General features: G+C 41.1%; 1 protein-coding gene across 1 annotated transcript in view; it reads right to left on the bottom strand.

Moving 5' to 3' along the window:
* Positions 1-20,535, bottom strand: part of nalf1b (NALCN channel auxiliary factor 1b) — a 115,619-nt gene that overhangs the window by 7,540 nt on the left and 87,544 nt on the right. Inside the window, exon 2 of the mRNA XM_085383457.1 lies at positions 1,089-1,260. Coding sequence (XP_085239583.1) covers positions 1,089-1,260 — 172 coding nt within the window. The remainder of the gene's footprint in view (positions 1-1,088; positions 1,261-20,535) is intronic.

Genomic DNA, 20,535 nt, shown 5'->3' with positions numbered 1-20,535 from the left:
TTACGTTTCAGTCATCAAGGCTGCAAGATCCCTGTTAGCTCTTAGATAGCTTGACCTTAAATATATATGTAGATCTTCAGTTTGTATTTGCATTAGCATAATATACACAAGTTAGTGAAATAAAAGGTTCCGATTTAAAATTCTTACAAAATGCACTTTTGTTGAACAGCAGTATGTGGGGAAAAAGTGCTATTTTGACATGGTTAGCTATTATATTATGATTTAGAGCAGTGCATTAATAAAAAGTGCATTCGGTATTGACACACACCAGTGATAAACGTGTTCCCCCCACTAGAATCTTCTCAGGAACTCAGTCTTTCTAACAGAATAAACAGGCTCTCAGTTTCTGGTGAGACAGTTCCTGTGCCTACTCAGGAGGTAGCAGTTTCTGAAGGATAAGAGACTGTCGGTGATTGGTCAGCTAAGCACTCTCATTCATCTGCTGTTTTTTTTAAACCCTGCTGCTGCAAACACCGATCAGGACCATTAAACAGAATCTGGCATTTTTTCCAGTGGACGACATTTTGAAACATTGCTTTAAAATCCCAAAGACATGGAAATGCAAATCACTTTTATCCCTTCGGATGGCTCCGGTACATTCATGTCTCACAAATGAAAGCACCTTAAACTTTCACTGAGAAGCATTTAAAGTGCCTTGTATTGTGCAGGACAGACGGAGCATATGGACCTATTGTCTCAGTGCTGTAACGTGCAGCTGCCTCATGGAGCTATGAGTAATTGGCAGCAATTTGTTGTTATGGTGTATCTCCCTGTCAGTCTGATGATTAGTCAGAACATCCTGTAAGTGTAAATTCATACGTCTTTTCTGCCTGTTCTTCTGCGGTTGTGTGCCTGAAGGATTACTGAGTGAAACGCTAAGCACATGTGCTTACTCATTGTAATCAAGCTGAGAGCGTGGCCTGCGGTAAATGAAGTAGGTGGGAGGTTAAAGGAAATTGATGTGTGGCTTTGAATCCCAGAATAGCAATATCTTAGCCCGAAATTTCACTGAGCACCTTAAAGCTTAAGCACACAGGATAAAATTACAAACACAACAATATATCAAATGCACAATGATTATTTTGTACCTGTGCATATAAAACTGGGGCTGCCTCCGTGAATGAGATCATCATTGTCGGGCAGGACAAAGGGGCACCGCTGTTGCACCTCCAGGCAGTACTGACCACAGGGGATTCGATTGCTGCAGTGCATCTGGGTGGTCTGGAAGTACTGAGAACACAGCCAAGGCTTATAAACCATCTAGGTGGAAGACAGAGAGGTGAGAGGATATTGATGAGTTAGTAAGGCTTTTGCTGGATGACACACACACACACACACACACACACACACACACACACATGCTCACACGCTTGCATTGATGTGAATCATCATGACCTCCACATCTACTGATCCACACAGGAATGAGCAGATATCCTGGCGATCCTGATATCCACTGTTTGTGCTGAATTTAGTTGTTGCTGGGCAGTCATCACTTTGTCAGTCAATACTGAGATTTGTCCAGTTATGTTGAAATTGAGTATTGCTCTGCACTGAAACTGCACCTTTAACTGCTCTTATGCGAGTGGTCTTTAAGTAGAGCAACACAGGACAGCAGACAAATGAATACCTTTTAAAATATTTGCGCTCCATTAAAAACAAAAAAGATAACATGCATGCTTAAATTCAAATATTGTGCCAACAAATTACTGTAGGACCATCACCAGCAAGCTTTAACACAAAATAGCATGGCTATTATCACTACTTGTACAATATTTGGGTTGGGAACACCATGTGTCTGTTTATAGCACTGACTATATAAAAGCCTTTTTTTACAGTTCTCAGAAATTCAAGTGTGCTAAATGTGAACCGCACTGAAAAAGAATGTAATAATATAACATTTTTTTAAAGATAAATTTGCTTTGTTACACCTAACGCTGGATGAAAATGGTGGGTCTGCTTTGCATTTACCTGTTGCTATGGCGAACTGTAATGATGGAGCTCCTTTGATAATAACGTTTTTCATTCGCCATGCACGCACTTAACCCAGAGAGAGTAGAATCAGGGTTGATTTAACTGACTCTGATCAGTCGTTCTGCAGCTAAAAACTGGTATTATTTGTAAGCACGGTCGATAGAAATCAGTTCGCAAACACTCCTGTTTTCGAGCCACAGTGTAAAGTAGTCATCTTCTCGGGTTAGCTCAAATACATGGAATCTGGTCAAAGCCTTATACTACATAATAGGGCTGGGCCATATTATACCGTTCACGGTAATACCGGTATAATGTTAGGCAACGATAGGAAAATGAAATATTGCGATAGAATATGAGTAAAACGCGCATGCGCAGTGCCTTTGTTTTCATACGCACATGGCCGATTGTTGAGTGAAACAGATGAACCAGAATTGGTTTGTAAAAATGGTGCAACTTCAGTGATGTGGAACTGGTTTGGTGTTTGTCCGTCAGATACACGACAAAACACATTTTTTTGCAGAACATGCAAGAGGCCGTCGTTATTGTCGTATTTGTCGGACTAAGATGCTCTTAAATCTGGGAGTAATCTGGGTCCTAAACCCCCCCTTCAGGTCAAACGAACACTGCAGCATCACTGAGAGTTAAAAACTGTCTAAATTCTTTCATCTTTAATAAAACGATCAGCTCGCTAGTTTCGCTAGTTACCTAAGCATGATATTGCATGTTCTGACTGAGAGATTTCTGAAAAAATTCAAATGTACAGCTCTGCTATCACTTACAGCATAAATGAAGACAGGAAACTAAACAGCAGTGACGTTTGTAGGGTTACTGAAGTTGGGCTAGCTGGTATATAATGATGTGCTACCTGATCGCTAGCGACACAGCTATGTTAGCATAACATAAACAGTGAAGCTGGAGGACGAACACTAACACTTTTCCACTTATAAAAGTTAACGTGAAGGTTCCTCATGGTTAGAGACAAATGCAATCGCATGGCAGGATGCTGTAAACAGACCAAACTTCAGTCAGGAGAACAACTGAGATAATCCATCCACAATACGAGGTTAGTCATTAATATACTGCAACAACATGGGAATAGAGCAGCTGCCAGAGAATTCAACATTAATGAATCAATGGTACAGAAGTGGAGGAAGCAAGAAGAATGAGTTTAATAAAGTTTGATTTATCTGACTGCTTTGTTTCGCTTAATGTGCCTTATAATCCCGTGCACCTTATGGTCCGAAAAATACGTACTGCACACTGCAGTTTAATGTTGCAAAGCACCTCTTTTTAACTTCAGTGGATATTATACATGGTTATGCTCAGGATATGTCAGCCCATTTCTACTGGAAATGCCTTTTGGTTAAACTTTCAGCAAGGAATTTGCATTTGCACTGTTACATTTTTATAAAGCTTTAATGTACATAAAAACCAGCTTCTTGTTTAAGTGAAAATAAATGGAAGGTTGTCTTTTTGCGCTAGTAATGTTGTGGAGTTGTATTTTGTCTTGCATCAATTATATCGTCAGTTATATCGTTATCGCAAATTTTCAAATATATATCGTGATAAATATTTTTGGCCATATCGCCCTGCTCTACTACATAATGCTTTTGCATTGGCATTGGTAAAAATGTTCTCACCCATTTTCTCTGCTCAACAAGTGCACAAGTGGGGAAGAACGATTTACCTAGCACATTATTTTATCTTTTTTTCATTTTATAAGTCGGTCGCCTCATTGTGTGGTACTATCACCTGCAGCAATTAGATGGTATTTCCTCCAGCACCACTCCAGGGACTATGAGGCAAGCTAGCACCTGCTGTGCACTAATCATCACACCTAAAAGCAGTGCACCAAAGCACAGATCATATCACTTGTCCATGCAGACAGAATATTTGCATGTTGCTAGTATGTATGTGTGTGTGTGTGCCAGCATGTATAGGTGTAGGTATACATGTGTGTTTATGATATATCCAGATTAACAGTAAAGAGTGTGTTGTGAATAACAAGAAAATATACCTAATATGACTAATATCTGCTTTACAAAAGTGATATTAGCTAATATACTGTTAATTAGATATACAGATGAACATTAGTCAATTAAAATGTCCTTTTCAGTTCAATCAGGAACAATACTGCTGGCCGTTTTGTTCCACTACATTGTATTTTTTTTTTACAGAAAGACCTGGTTTCCCAGCTGAATAACAGTATTGTAGATCAAGCATGCCCAGCCCCAGTGGGAATGGCACTCCCTGACAGCAGCATCCTCCCTCAGCAGGACAGTGCACCATGACACACTCATCAGAATCATCAGAATCATCAGAAACTTTATTGTCATTGTCATGAGAACAACGAAATTAAGAATGGTCCCCGATCATTGCATCATCCCTAGCAATATCAAAATATAAATAAAACAATAAAATTCAATAAATAAAATAGATAGAATACTTAAAATACTAATAAGATATAACAGTAAAACATTCACATACATTCCCACACACATGCTTCAGACCGTGCATAGATTAACACAAGAGTGGCGTGATGGACATTTTTTTTGTAGTATTCAGATGTGTTATTGCAGTTGGATAACAGCTGTGTTTGAGTCTATTAGTCCTTGCTCTGATTGCCCTGTACCGTCTGCCTGAGGGCAACAGTTCGAACAGGGAGTGGCCAGGATGTGAGGTGTCTTTTATGATGTTTTGGGCCTTTTTAAAACAGTGGGCGTTGTGTAGAACTTCCAGTGTGGGGAGAGGGCAGCCAGTGATCTTTTGGGCGGTGTTAATGATCCCTTGGAGTGCTTTCCTCTGAGCCCCTGTGCAGCTAGTGTACCAGATGCATATGCAGTAAGTTAGAACACTCTCAATGGTGGCTCTGTAGAAGGACACCAGCAGTCTCTGTGTGATGTTATTCCTCCTGAGAATTCTCAGGAAGTACAGTCTCTGTTGGGCCTTTTTCAGCAGCTCGGAGGTGTTCACACTCCAGGAAAGGTTCTCCTCTATATTGACTCCCAGGAAGCGGAAGCTTGCCACCCTTTCTACACAGTCCCCATTTATGAATAGTGGTTGGATCTCTGCCTTTTTCCTTCTGAAGTCTATTATGAGTTCTTTGGTTTTTGAAGTGTTGAGGAGGAGATTATTGGCCTTACACCATGACGTCAGCTGCTCCACCTCGTCTCTGTACGTAGACTCGTCTCCCTTGGAAATGAGCCCCACCACTGTGGTGTCATCTGCAAATTTCACAAAGATGTTGCTGTGGTGGCGAGGAGTGCAGTCGTGTGTGTAGAGAGAGTAGAGCAGTGGACTGAGCACACAGCCCTGGGGTGAGCCAGTGCTGAGACTCAGGGCTGAGGATGTGTGATGGCCAACTCTGACTCTCTGTCTACGGCCCGAGAGGAAGCTATTGATCCACATGCAGGTGCTGTATGGAAGCCCCAGGTCTTGTAGCTTGGCCACCAGTTTGTGTGGAAGGATGGTGTTAAAAGCTGAGCAGTAATCCACGAAGAGCATCCGCACATAGCTACCATGCTCTTCCAGGTGAGTTAATGCAGCATGGAGTGCTGTGGCTACAGCGTCTTCCGTGGATCGGTTTGCTCTGTAGGCAAACTGGTGTGGATCCAGGCTGCGGGGCAGGGCTGCTGTGATGTGTCTGCGGACCAGCTTCTCAAAGCATTTCATTACCACTGGGGTGAGTGCCACCGGTCTGTAGTCATTCAGGCCGGTGATGTGGGGCTTCTTAGGCAAGGGGACTATGGTGGAGGACTTCAGGCAGAGTGGGACAGTCGCCTGAATGATTCGAAGAAAGATTCACAAAGAGCCAGAGCCTGATGTGCACAGGACCAAAAGGATCTGCTGCTAACATCCTGTGTCCAGACAGCAAAGGACATCCTCAGAGTGTCCAGTGTTCGTGCCCTGACAGGCCATGCTGTTGGCTTCAATAAAGGGGCTGCCTGAGGTAACTGCTAAACCTGAATAATATTTTACAAATTTGGTGTGAATATTAATATAAATTCAAGATAAATAAATAAAAAACAACAAAAGGCAAAACATGCGCCAACATTGCCCTTGTTTAAATAAAGTTAGCAAATATTTCATACTTGGGGTGGGGGGATTAGCGTCAGTCTGAATGTCGCATTTGTTGTGAGAAGAGATTATTTTGTTTGCTGCTCAAATATTCTTTTAAGTTAAAACATACAATCTGCAATATAATGATGTTGAATCAGAAATAACATGATTAAAAAAGCCCGGATGGTTCCACCATTTGCAATGCATATTTCAGACTGAGATGTAAGTATTGGTGAATATGTTCACATTCATAGACACTATGCAGTAAACTTCTCTCTGCACTAATACTTATATTTACAGCATGAGGCTTTTCATTGATACCACACACACACACTCACTGTCCTTCTCTGTCACCTGGTAGAGCAACAAAAATATGGGCACGTGACCTTGAGTCCTATCTTGCACACATTAAGCTAATATTTCTAATATAATAACACATTTTATGCAAATTTATGTGCATTTAAATGAATGTGCATATTCTTTTGTACAGTTTAGATTTGCTTACACACTAAAGTCATGAAGGTCTATCTTCAGAGAAAAGAAGACCAAAGAGTCCAGTGACAGATGGTACAGCCCCCGGAGAGACCTGATGTCAACATCATCAAGCCAGTCGTGGATGGCATTAGAAGACACAAACAGTTGAGACAGCCTAAATTGAAAGAACAACCTTAGAAGAACCTTTAGTTCATCCTGTAGCTGCCAGTTCGGAGAAATAAAGATAAACTGGATGCCAGGTTGCCTCTCATTCAGCGATGTATCACATTACATTAACAATGTAAGAGGCAATGAATGATAAGCAGTGTCTCTTTTGGTATTCATGATACATTTTCCCTACTCAGTAGAATCTGAAAAAACAATGTTAAAGTCAAGGTCTGTCTGGTCATTTGCACTGCATCCCAAACATGAAGCGAAATCAAAAACTAAAGAATGTATAGCACCAGCGAAGGAGCGACACCATCTGAAGTGCCTTCAGAAGAAAAGTATAGTAAGTATAGTATAAAGTATAGTATAGCTTATTTGTAAGACAAAGGACAGCAGTATAGGTTAGATCTAGGTGATACCAACACATACATGGAGACCTCTAAACACATCAGTCAGCAGAACAGCTGCCAGAAACGCAGGAGATGTGACAAATGTGGTGTAAGGACTACAGCAGGCTTTGGCCCTTTGCCACACAGTTATGTCCGTTTGCACTTAGTCCCAGTTAGAGCAGCCTACTGCTGTTGCTGCATGTGAGAGCTCTACTCCCTCAACTATGAGTCTGCAGTGGAGCTGTGACTGGTAATTTATCATGTCAAATCGCAGAGTGGAAGGAAGACATAGCAAGTGAAAGCGATAAGGAGAGCAGTGTCTTAATACAGACGGTGGTAGGATGGACTCTTTCTGTCCTTTATATAACTTCTGTGTTCTCTCAGTCCCCTTGGGGAGCGAATAAAATACAGCCTTCTCTTCAATCACAGGCTGTTAGTTAGAGGTCAGCCAGCTGGCTCTCAAATTTTTTTTCCATCACTTTGCACATGCAAATCTCTTATTCAAGAAGTTTTAATGGTTTTCACTGCGTCATCTCCCTTTGAGCAAGTGCCACATACAGTCTCACAACACACACGTCATGGTATACATTTACAAAAAACATAGCTGGACTATTGCATTTCATTAATATCAGGTTGTTCTAAAGGTTCTCTGAAAAGCCTTCAGTTGATCCTCAATGCTGCAGAAAGAGGACTGACAGGGACTAAAATGAGAGGACATATTTCCCATATGAACTTCTCCTTATTGGTTTCCTGTTAAATCTAAAATCTAATTTAAAGTTCTTCTCCTCGCATACAAGGGCTCGAATAATCAAGATAATCTGATCTTAAAGACCTCATAGCATCGTATCACCCCAATACAGCACTTCGCTCTGAGACTGCAGGCTTACTTGTGGTTCCAAGGATATTTTAAACGAATAAAGTCAAAATCAAGTAGATGAAGAAATAGAAGAAGAAGCAAGGGAAAAGAAATACACTCAGTGTCCACAATTTTTAATAACAATGGTAAGTAATCACGCTCTACTTTTTCAAAACAAACTAAATCCAGCTAGTTAATTATAATGCTGATGGCCTAATGGCAACAGCACTCCACCTCCTAGAGGCAGAAAGTATCATAGAATGAAACAAAATAAGACAAAATATGACTCTAAATATTTCTTTGTAATTAAAAAAAAAAAACATTAAACGGACTGGAGTTACAAACGATAGTATGAGAACTGAGGCGTCACAGCAAAAGTTAGCTGTGTTTCTTTCCTTACTATTGCAACAACACATCATCAGCAGGGTAAAACTAACCTGTCTCACTAAACCCAGCTCATGTTCCCTATTAGTGGGTGAACAATCCAGCGCTTGGTGAATTCTGCTTCTAGTCAAAGCAGGCTGAAGATTGGCTTCTAGAATTTGAAAAAGAAACTATAGTAGATTCAGTGATTTTGCCCTTCATCTCTGCAAATACGACTCAACTATTTTTAAAGAGAAAGATCCATGCCGATCCCTCCCCTCCACTGTTTTACTTGCCTGTTGGTGATCTGCAGAGTTGAGAGTCAGCTGTCTGCTGAATTGAATTATTTCATTACGATTAGTCTAATAAGGTTGTAATTGATGGAAGGCCTTATAGCCTGCCCCGTGGTATTAGTTTTAAGTGGCCCCGGATGGCCCTGCCTTGTCAGTGCCTTGTCTTTAATGTTTTATCTGGACTTGTGGTTGCAGCTGAACTGCTGACAGGGAGACTCAGGGAGTTTGTAGCAACAAACCAAATTGCTGCAACACATTCCTCTTTAAACAGCAGTGCAATGCAGCAGATACGCACACAAACATATTTGGGGTCTCATGAGCAGCTTTGTCACTCAACTACCAGCTTTTCACTGGTTCATTCCATTTAGGCTCTCTCATTTTATCCTCTCTTCTGCTTCATTTACTTTAAATGATCCTCATCTTCAATAATAGAACAGTTGGGGACAGTATAATAGCTTATAATTGGATTATTTTCATGTTCGATCAAACTGGGAGCACAGGAGTACAGTAAATAGCACAAAGCCATGATGAAGATCAAGTGAAGGCTCATTGTTATAGAAACAATCTTTTTCTCTTTCTTTTGCACTGGCTTTAATTGATTGTCATCCAGATTTTGTCTCCAGTTTTCGGTACAAAGAGTGCAGAAAGAAAACACAAATGCACCATATTCCCTTTGGATATGTTAGAAAAACTAGAGCTCAAGTTTAAATGGAATAAAACGATATACCGCATACAGACCACACAAAAAAATCCCATATCCTGTAAATTCAAGCACATTTTCTACTTTAGTATGCTTTCCACATTGTTGTATGAAATGAGCAGTCCATTCAAGAAGTGATACTGGGGCAGTCAGAGCCATAGAGGGTCAAATAGAGGATATTCTTTAGTAGGAGCTAGCGTGTAAGCTATTCCCTTAGTTCCTGCAGCAGCAGCAGAAGCAGCAGCAATGCCTCATGGGACTCCCATGATAACATGGAGCTGAAGGGTAAAACAGCAAAGGTTATGCCAAATATAATCTGTTAAACAACATGTAACACAGTGTAAAGCAAACCAATGGTCTCTGCAAAGAAAGAAAGCGCATCTATGATCAGTCTAATATGACTGCATTCCTATTATGCTACAGTATGTGCATTTCCTTGTATGTGCACTGATTTAATTCATGCATGCATACTGACTAGCCTGCGGCGTCTCTACCTGGCAAGCATAGAAACTATGTCAGTTGCAGCTATGTAGAGAAAATATAACGTAACTAATGATCTGAACGACAAGACATTAAATAAACAGACACGGTTAGCAAAGGCGTTAGAGGAGCCAACAAGAATGTGACACAAAAGCACAAACAAGGCAGGCAGCAGACTGAAGCCCCATCACAATCAGTTGATTAAAACCAAGTAGAAAGCACTCACACAACTCAAAGAGAGTAGCCTATTCAATTACATTCATGCTACATTTGAATAGCTGTGCGGACACTTAAGGGCTGGTTTCTTAACGACCTGCTTGTTGTTTTCGGCGGGCCCACTATGGTACAAGCACATTTTCACATCCACACACAAAATTCACCATCTCATATCTTTTAAATATGGGCTGCTCGTTTAGAAGACTGCAGTGCTAACGTAATTACCACACAGCAAGGGTGCACAGTATTACATTAAGGGAGGTTTGGTTTTTAAAAGGAAGAATAAAGACACTCAAACAAAGAGAAAGAGAGGGCAGCTGAGGTAAAAAAAAATAAATAAAAAAAAGGAAAAGGAAACTACAGACGGTACAAAGTTCACCAGGCTGTTATGCTAAGGAAATTTGATAAGCCATATTTCAATGCAAGCGTAATGCTCAGTGAAAAGGGAAAACTACAACACACATTATGAGCGCTGAATCATAAAACAGCAGCACTACAGGGTTGTATGAAAAATGAATGAATGAAAGGTACGGTCATGGCAGTGTCTGAATTAATAATGACAGAATTTATTCCATGCAGGAGGTGTCACTGACTTCAAGAGTGTGTCAGGTGCTGCTCTGCACCTTCCGAGCGTCCCAGTTGATCCCGTTCAGGTAGTTTATCGGGGTGTCGCCGCGTCTGGACAACTTGATAAATTTATCACCAAGCTTCCAGCACACACATCGTAAATAAGAACAGTGCTAGAAATTGTGATAATTTTTTGAGGAAAGAGTCTTTCGTTGGAAGTGTGTTAAGGTGATAACTGCATTAGGTTTGCTAGTCTCCCTCTCTGTCTGCTGTAGCTGTGCTTGCTGTGACCCAATGGGAAGTGGAAAGAAAAGCAATCAGAGTAATTTATGTCTCAGCCTATTTAACTAGGTTCACTATCAAGCTATTTTTTCTTTCTTCTTTTAATCTGGAACCTTCCGCTCACAGGTTTGAGTTAACGTTTTAGGGTTTTTTTTGCATTGTTTGCACGTACACATTTCTGACTACTCTGCATCCAAACGTCATTAAGACTGAATTTATTGCTACTCTTTCTCTATTATTTTCTTTGTGTGCTACATTTTGTACTATTCCTTTGCTTTTATTTACCAAATGCTGATCTTGATCTCTGACCCACCTACAATCAACACAACAAACAAAACAGTTACATAGATTTAATTCATTACATACAGGTACCTAAAACAGAACCAGAATTGCCTCTTTCTCTGTTTATGCTGCCAACTCTATTGGGTTGCAAAGAAAGGACAGCAGTGAATGCAGTATAATGTAAGTAGTGAAGATTTTGAAGGAAGTTAATTGGGTGAGCAAAGTTGATGTAAAAAGATATAGAAGACATTAGTTGTGGCATGCAAGGACTACCAGGAAAATGCTTTCACAGAGTGTTATGATTGCAGACTGAGGTTGGGCTTTCCTTTTTAATATAAAATGTCACCAATTCATCTTTTTACCCTATTAAAGTTGAAAGTATGAAAATTGTCGATAGCAATTAAATGAATTCTTGAGTTCTTGAGAGGCCTATTGAACCAAATCAGTTTGTCACTGAGTCCAAATGATCATTTGGACCAAATAAGTAGACATTTCTAGAGATTTTCTCATGACATGAGAAAGAAAATGACAATTTTGCTAATGTCTGCCTGAGCACAAAGTTGCTTTGACTTAGAAGTCAAGATTAGTAAGCTGAGAATAAGCAGCATGGTGCTGTAGTGGTTAGAGCTGGTGCCTCATAGCAAAAGGGTCCTGGATTTAAATCTGCCGGTTGGCTGGGGTCTTCCTGTGTGGAGTCTGAATGTTCTCCTTGTGCCTACATAGGTTATCTGCCAGTGCTTTGGCTTGATCCCATGCTCCAAACACATTAATGTACGTGTGAATATGAGTACATATTATATCAGCACCCTGCACTGGAAAAAGGTGAATAAATGGATGGATGGTGGTAGTGTGCTAGCAGGGTACTCATTCAACCCAGTCATCAATAGATGGAAGGCAGTTCACCCATCAGAAATCACCTGTCAGTCACAGAGCTAACACAAAGACTCAAGTTTACCTGTGCCATTTTAAAATCATCAGTTAACAAATTAATGTATCATGTATGTCTTTGGACTGTGAGAAGAAACCAGAGCACCCTTAGAGAATTGAATCAGGTACAGGGAAAACACCTATTGGACAAAAATAGGAATGTCAGTGGATCACCACTCGTGAGACATATATAGGCGGTGTTCCTGTGTACTGTACACAGTTTCACTGGAATTCATCCAGTAACTGCTCAGGTGTTTCAGACAGGACAAAAGCTTTCATAAATTGTACCTACTATGAGCAGACAGCAGCAGTCTTAGAAACAGATGGTAAGAGCAAAAATCTATGAAAATAAAATAAGTTGAGACAGTGGTGGAGGGGAGTAGGCTATGAGAAATTGTGGATGTGACGAGATAAAGATGGATGGAAATTTGAGAAGACATTTTCCACAGGGAGGACATCCATATGCAAAAAGCATTTGCCCAAAAACTCATTTTGTTGATTAATCAAGGTTATCTGGATGTAATTCATCGGCACTGTCATGCTGACACTTACACTGATAATTAACTTGACAAAGATAATTATCAGCAAGATGGGCCTACTGCGAGTGAAAGTGATGAATCAACACCCACTGCAGTTATGCAGCCTGCTGTTGGCTCTAGCAGACCATGCTTACATGCTTGTGTATGTACCTGTAACTCAGTTATGAAGTCTCTCTGTCCCTGTGGTGTCCCATTACTGTATCAGCACCCATGCAGAGTTCTTAAATAATCCCAGTAAACAATATCAGAACAGCAAGGTGTCACAGCAAAAACTTTTTTTTCTGTTGCAACACCGCAGTCTCTCCTGCTGATATCCATGCAACCTCTTACCATATCCTATTCAACTCTACCCCTCTTGCTTCCCTCTGCAGTGTGTACTGCAGCAGCCGGATGAAAAATGGCCTGGAAGGGGTGGCTGGTGCGAGGCTGCCAACAGAGACATAGCCGATATATGCACACTCACCTTCAGACAAACGCTGTATAACCAGCTTTGTCGTGCTATTTCTCTGCCTTGCTCTTATCAGACACACACAGTCAGGTAGAAGGGTTGAAAAAGTATGAATGAGAGAACAGTTTTAGAGAACGACATTGAGAAATGGCGGTGTCATATAATAAACTACAGTTGTCAGCAGCTTGCTATGAGAGCGCTGCCCACCTACAGGTGCTACTGACCCTACCAGACCATGTCAGGCTTTTGGAGAGGGTTGGCTAAAAATGAAGCCAAGGCTAAGCTTCTACTCTTACAGCTAAAGCTCTGTTAATTTAAATGAACAGAAATCAGACAGACACACACAGTGTATATGCAAGTATCCTACTTGACACATATAACAGCACACTTGTGTTTTCCGTGTTTTCCTGTGCATACCTGAACACAAAGCCACAGCTTTAGCAACTAAATGAGAGGTATTGCAAGTCGCATTTGCATAAAAATGAATCTATTTCATCCATGTTCATCTGTCACAGACTTAAGAGATAAAGTCATAAAGATAGGAGAGAGTAATCTTCAGAAGTGGTACTGAATCTTGTCTGTGCATTTGGTTGGGGGAGGGGGAATCAAGGCTTTCTTCAAAGCAACCAAGGAGAAAAAAATACAGCTTTTAATTAAATGCAACTATAAAGGTAGGGGTTGACTGAAGAAGAATAAGGTAAAGGAAAATGTTGAGACATCCGCACAAGTTATCAGAAGGCAAGGCAAGGCAAGGCAAATTTATTTGTATAGCACAATTCAACAACAAGGTGATTCAAAGTGCTTTACAGAGACATTAGAAACAAAAACAAATAAAAAGCATGATTTAAAATTGATTAAAACAAGCAAACAAACTAACTAACTAAACACACACATTTCACACCTGTTCGCGCGATCTGAACCCTTATCGTAAGGGGAGCTACCAGTCCTTCTGTGGACGAGCTACTTTCTATTTTAAATTCCCTGAATTTAAAATACTCTCTAGACCCAGTCTAGACCCAGCTGGGGAGCTACCCAGAGCTCTAAACCCACTTAACAAACAAACAAACAAACAAACAAACAAACAAACAAACAAACAAACAAACAAACAAAACAGTATATAAAATCAAAACAGATAAAATCAGAACAGTAGATAAAATCAGTAGTTAATGCAAGTTTTGAAATTTAAGCTTAACAAACAAACAAAACAGTATATAAAATCAAAACAGATAAAATCAGAAATAGATAAGATCAGTAGTTAGTGTAAGTTTTGAAATTTACGCTTAAAAGTGTGGATTTGGTGCTTTATTCAAATGCAGCTGAGAACAGGTGAGTCTTCAACCTGGATTTAAATAAACTGAGTGTTTCAGCTGATCTGAGGCTTTCTGGGAGTTTGTTCCAGATATAAGGAGCATAAAAGCTGAATGCAGCTTCTCCGTGTCTGGTTCTGACTCTGGGAACTGATAAAAGACCGGATCCAGATGACCTGAGGGATCTGGATGGTTCATACTGGGTCAGGAGGTCATTGATGTATTTTGGTCCTAAACCATTCACAGCTTTATAGGCCAGCATCAGAACTTTAAAGTCTATCCTCTGACGGACAGGCAGCCAGTGTAAGGACCTCAGAGCTGGACTGATGTGGTCCACTTTTTTGGTCTTAGTGAGGACTCGAGCAGCAGAGTTCTGAATGAACTGTAGTTGTCTGACTGATTTTTTAGGTAGACCTGTAAAGATGCTGTTACAGTAATCAAGCCTACTAAAAATGAATGCATGGACTAGTTTTTCCAGGTCCTGTTGAGACATCAGATCTTTTATCCTTGAAATATTCTTGAGGTGATAGTAAGCTGATTTTGTCATTGTCTTAATGTGTTTTTCTAAGTTTAGGTCTGCATCCATCACTACACCCAAATTTCTCGCCTGGTTTGTGGTTTTTAGATGTATAGATTGAAGTTCTCTGGTGACCTGTAATCGTTTTTCTTTGGCGCCAAAGACTATTACCTCAGTTTTGTTTTTGTTTAGCTGGAGAAAATTGTGGCACAACCAGTCATTAATTTCCTCAATGCATTTACCAAGAGCCTGTACAGGGCCTCGGTCTCCTGGTGACATTGTGATATATATTTGTGTGTCATCTGCATAGCTGTGGTAGTTTATTTTGTTGTTCTTTATAATCTCTGCCAGTGGGAGCATGTAAATGTTAAACAGAGGGGGTCCCAAGATGGAACCTTGGGGAACTCCACATGTGATACTTGTCTGCTCGGATGTGAAGTTACCTATTGATACAAAGTATTTCCTGTTTTCTAAGTATGTTTTGAACCAGTTTAGTACAGTTCCTGAAAGACCTGCCCAGTTCTCCAGTCGTTTGAGTAATATGTTGTGGTCAACTGTATCAAATGCTGCACTGAGATCCAGTAAAACTAGGACTGACATTTTTCCACTGTCTGTGTTCAGACATATGTCATTGAACACTTTGGTCAGAGCGGTTTCAGTGCTGTGATTCTGTCTAAAACCTGACTGGAAGGCATCGTAGCAGTTATTCTGTTTTAAGAAGTAATTGAGCTGTTGAGAAACTGCTTTTTCAATGATCTTACTTAAAAATGGGAGATTTGAGATCGGCCTGTAGTTTTTCATTTGTGTCTTGTCAAGATTGTCCTTTTTCAGTATAGGTTTGATTACAGCAGTTTTTAGTGGTTCTGGAAACACACCTGACATTAAGGAAAAGTTGACGATCTGTAACAGGTCTGACTCCAAAGTCTTTGAGACCTTTTTGAAAAAACTTGTTGGCAGGACATCTAAACAGCAAGAGGAGGAGTTCAGTTGACCTAAGATGTCCTCCAGGTCTTTGCTGTTAATAGGGTCAAACTGTTTGATGGTGTTTAAACAGTTTTTCGGTGGACACAGTACATATCCTGGATCTGCTGTTGATGTACCAACTGCTTGTCTAATCTTTTTGATTTTTTCTGTGAAGAATTTGGCAAAGTCATTGCAGGCCATGGTCGAATGAAGTTCAGCTGCCACTGGCACAGGAGGGTTTGTTAGCCTGTCAACTGTAGAAAATAAGACCCGAGCATTATGGCTGTTTTTAGTGATGATGTCAGAGAAGTAGGACCTTCTTGCACTCCTCAGTTGTAAATTATAATTGTGAAGTTTCTCTTTATAGATGTCATAATGAACCTGGAGGTTTGTTTTTCTCCATCTGCGCTCAGCTTTCCTACACTCTCTTTTTTCATTTTTCACTAGTGTGGAGTTTCTCCATGGAGACTTTTTCCTTCCAGAGATAACCTTCACCTTAATGGGGGCAATAGTATCCATTACATTTAACATTTTGCATTAAAGCTATTGACGAGCTCATTGACTGAACCTTTGGACAGGTCAGGTGTTAATGGGAAGACCTGGTTAAAGATCTCACTACTGTCTTCAGTTATACACCGTTTTGTGATCACTGCTGTTGATATATTTGTGTGGGCTGAGATTTTACTTTCAAAGAAAACACAGTAATGATCAGATAAGCCCACATCAGACACAGTAATGTTTGAAATGCTCAGGCTCTTGGAGATCAGTAGGTCGAGAGTGTGTCCTCTATTATGTGTGGCCTCTGTTACATGCTGAGTCAGTTGCCCAGAGTGTTACTCAGGTCTTTAGTCCCTTTGTCCTGAGGGTTGTCCACATGGATGTTAAAATCCCCAACAATAATTACACAGTCGAAATCAACACAGATCACAGACAGCAGTTCACTGAGGTCATTAAAAAAGTCTGTGCAGTATTTGGGAGGCCTGTAAACATTAAGAAACACAACTTTGGATGGGGCCTTCAGCTGTAAAGCCACATATTCAAAAGACTGAAAACTTCCAGGAGATAGCTGCTTACATTGAAATGATTCATTAAATAAGACAGCAACCCCTCCTCCTCTCCTGCTCACCCTGGCCTCACTGATAAAACTGTAGTTAGGAGGGGTCGTCTCGATGAGAACAGCTCCACTGTTACTTTGGTCCAACCAAGTTTCAGTTAAAAACATAAAATCAAGGCTGTGCTCAGTGATTAAATCATTAATTAAAAATGTTTTCCCAGCTAAAGATCTAACGTTTAATAAAGCCAACTTAAGTGTTTTAGAGGCATTACTTGTCCCCTCGTGTTTGGGAGCAGTCTGTGGCACACAAGGTATGTTTACTATATTTAAAGATCTTTTAGAGTGCAGCTCTCTGTGTTTTGACCAGGCCACATGTCTCCTTCTGTCACCTAAAAGTACAGAGATTTTAAAACCTTCTAGTAAACAGGGTCCCAGCTTCTCCTGGGAAAAGTCACCACTGCCATAATCCTCGCAGCCCGGACCCTCCACACATCACACATCAGACTGCGGAGACAAAGCATGAAGGTGGTAAGGAGGAACTAAGGGGGGCGAGGCTTTGCTCTGTTGAGGGTGGGGCTCGGTGGCGAACCTTTGGCTGCTTTGGTGGGGGGTTTATGGGGGACAAAGAGGGAATCGGCCGGGGGGTAGATCTGAGCCCAGCATTGACCCGCTCCATCATCTCTTCAGTGAATTTCAGGTGTGGGGAGGAGGGAGAAAGGGAGGGGGAGGAGGGTGATGGCCTGTCAGGGGTTTGGGGGACTGGGGAAGATCCTGGTCCTGGTCGTTGGTGTTGTTGAGAGAGTTGGAGGCAAATAGGGACCCCTCTTCTTGCCTCTTCTTGCCTCAGATGTCTCTCCTTTCTGAGGCTCTTCCCGGGTGGGGGCAGATGGAGCTCCTCCTCAAGGTTTCTGCTGGGCTTTGTCTGTTCTTGGAGTACTGTTTGTTCCTCTTTATGAGATAACTCCTCGTTTATCTCAGCCTTGGCTCCAAGCACAGATGGATGACGTATGGAATAAAACAAGTTGGAGGTGAACAGTTTCACCCCTGACTTGTTAAAATTAAATCCATTTGCTTTAAACAGATGCCTGCGTTCCCAAAAAATATTAAAGTTGTTGATAAAATGCACTGAGTGGTCAGCACATGCTGATATAAGCCATTTATTCAGTGTAAACAGCCTGCTGAATCTCTCGTCTCCTCCTCTGACCGGCGGTACAGGCCCACTGATGAATACAGCTGCATTCAGAGAGTTTACAGTGTTTAATAATCCAATAAAGTCCCGTTTCAGAACCTCCGATTGTTGTTTGGACACATCGTTTGACCCTGTATGCAGGACAATGTTTGTCACAGTTGGATATTCATCTGCAATTTGAAGAATTCTCTCCTTCAGGATGTTGACCATATCGTTAGGAAAGCAGAGGACTTTAGTGTTCTTACCGCACATGCTTTGTACATCCTTTACAGCAGAGTCACCCACAATCAGCGTTTCAGGCCTAGCCTTTAGCTTTCCCCGTGGATTTTCAGGCCTTACTTCGCTACTTTTAGATGGATGGTTATCCGATATAGATCCAGGGTCCTTTGATAGTGGAGCAAATCTGTTCTTCAGTTTCACATTCAGTTGTTTTGAAGGTTTGTTGTTAACCTTCCTATTCACGGTTGTCCAGTCCTGTTTCCTCTCGTATACAGGGGTAGAAGAGCTTCTCTGTCTCGTAGGAAGTGAAGGCCAGTCGGTTTCAGAGATTTCAGCTCGCTGTGCCCTGCCTGTGGTACGTCCTCCCCTTCCAGGAGACATGATTTATGTCTTGGTTTTGCACCAAGACAGTCCAAGGGGGGATTATCGCTTGAGGATTTGTAATAGTGCACAAAGTCTACTTTCTTGGTCATGTTATCTGTGCTCCTTAGCTGTGTGCTAGCTTGCTCATCGCCATTGTTTTGAGTCAAAGGCAAGGTTGTTTCATTTCCACACAGTCCATTTACCTCCACGTTTACTTCTAAGCGATGAATTTTTGTCTCCAGTGCTGCAATCTTCTGCAGGAGGCTGTGGTAGTCATCTGTGGAGAGGGAAGGCATCTTGTTGCTAGTTAGCCTAGCGGTTAGCACCTTTCTAGGCTATCGAGGCTGCTCGGTGCCCAGACGCTGTAATCAGGCTTCAGCTGTGTCTAGGCCACAGACACACGGAGCGCTGAGGATAAGGTAACTATAAAAATGTTGCTGTTTCTGTTAAGAACACTTTAGTCCTAATGATCTATAACTGTCCAGAAGCTATCGCAGGTAAGCTCATATGGAAAAAAGGGAAAAAATCAGCATAAAAATCGGTAAAAATCAATAAAAGAAGCAAAGCATTTAGAGAGCAAAGAGATGAAGCGTCCACACTCACAAAGGGGGAGGAGTAATGCAAGGATATCAGAAATGCTGGCTATTACTCTGCAGAAATGTAAATGAAGAGGCCACATGACACAACAACTCTAAGCAGAGAGTTGGAGGGGATAAAACCCCCACCATATCTAAAAATGAAGATATCCTGCTCCTTCTGTTAAATATGCCCTTTATAGCAGGCAGTTCCCATCAGACCTACAGAGCTTTAGAGAAAGAAAGATGCCGCCTGCTCAGCACATCTGTGAATGCAGAAAAAAAGCTCGTGCCCATTTCTAGTGCTACTGAGCCACTGAGAGCCAGTAAAAACAACTCTTAGTGGTTCAAACCCAATTTTGGAAATGACCAAATTATATGTTTTATCTCACTTTTTAAAATCACAAATTAGCCGCTCGCATTATGGTTGCAGGCTTTTTAGACCAAGGTGTAATAATGGTCCTGAAGCCTGAAGAGGAAAGATCCACCTGCGGCGCATCATTCACACTAGAGCAGGACGGTATGACCAAAAATGTGAAAATTTGTGATAACGATATAACTGACGATATAATTGACACTAGACAAAACACTTTACAACTCCACAACTTTATTAGTGCAAAAAAAAAACCCAAACCATATCTTCACTTAAACAAGCAGCTGTTTTTTATGTGCATTAAAGTTATAAAAATTTAACAGTGCAAATGTAAATTCCTTGCTGGCAGTTTAACCAAAAGGCATTTCCAGTGGAAATTGGCCGACATATCCTCAACATAACCATGTATAATATCCACAAAACTTAGAAAGAGGTTATACACACACAATACGGTGATATTACAGTGGGGCAAAAAAGTATTTAGTCAGCCACCGATTGTGCAAGTTCCCCCACCTAAAATGATGACAGAGGTCAGTAATTTGCACCAGAGGTACACTTCAACTGTGAGAGACAGAATGTGAAAAAAAAAATCCATGAATCCACGTGGTAGGATTTGTAAAGAATTTATTCGTAAATCAGGGTGGAAAATAAGTATTTGGTCAATAACAAAAATACAACTCAATACTTTGTAACATAACCTTTGTTGGCAATAACAGAGGTCAAACGTTTACTATAGGTCTTTACCAGGTTTGCACACACAGTAGCTGGTATTTTGGCCCATTCCTCCATGCAGATCTTCTCGAGAGCAGTGATGTTTTGGGGCTGTCGCCGAGCAACACGGACTTTCAACTCCCGCCACAGATTTTCTATGGGGTTGAGGTCTGGAGACTGGCTAGGCCACTCCAGGACTTTCAAATGCTTCTTACGGAGCCACTCCTTTGTTGCCCGGGCGGTGTGTTTT

The sequence above is a fragment of the Rhamphochromis longiceps genome, linkage group LG16, assembly GCF_057381845.1.
Source record: "Rhamphochromis longiceps isolate RC_006_pf linkage group LG16, R_longiceps_female_GT1.1, whole genome shotgun sequence".
NCBI classification, from domain to species: Eukaryota; Metazoa; Chordata; class Actinopteri; order Cichliformes; family Cichlidae; genus Rhamphochromis; species Rhamphochromis longiceps.
This window is presented reverse-complemented; position numbering and strand designations above follow the sequence as displayed.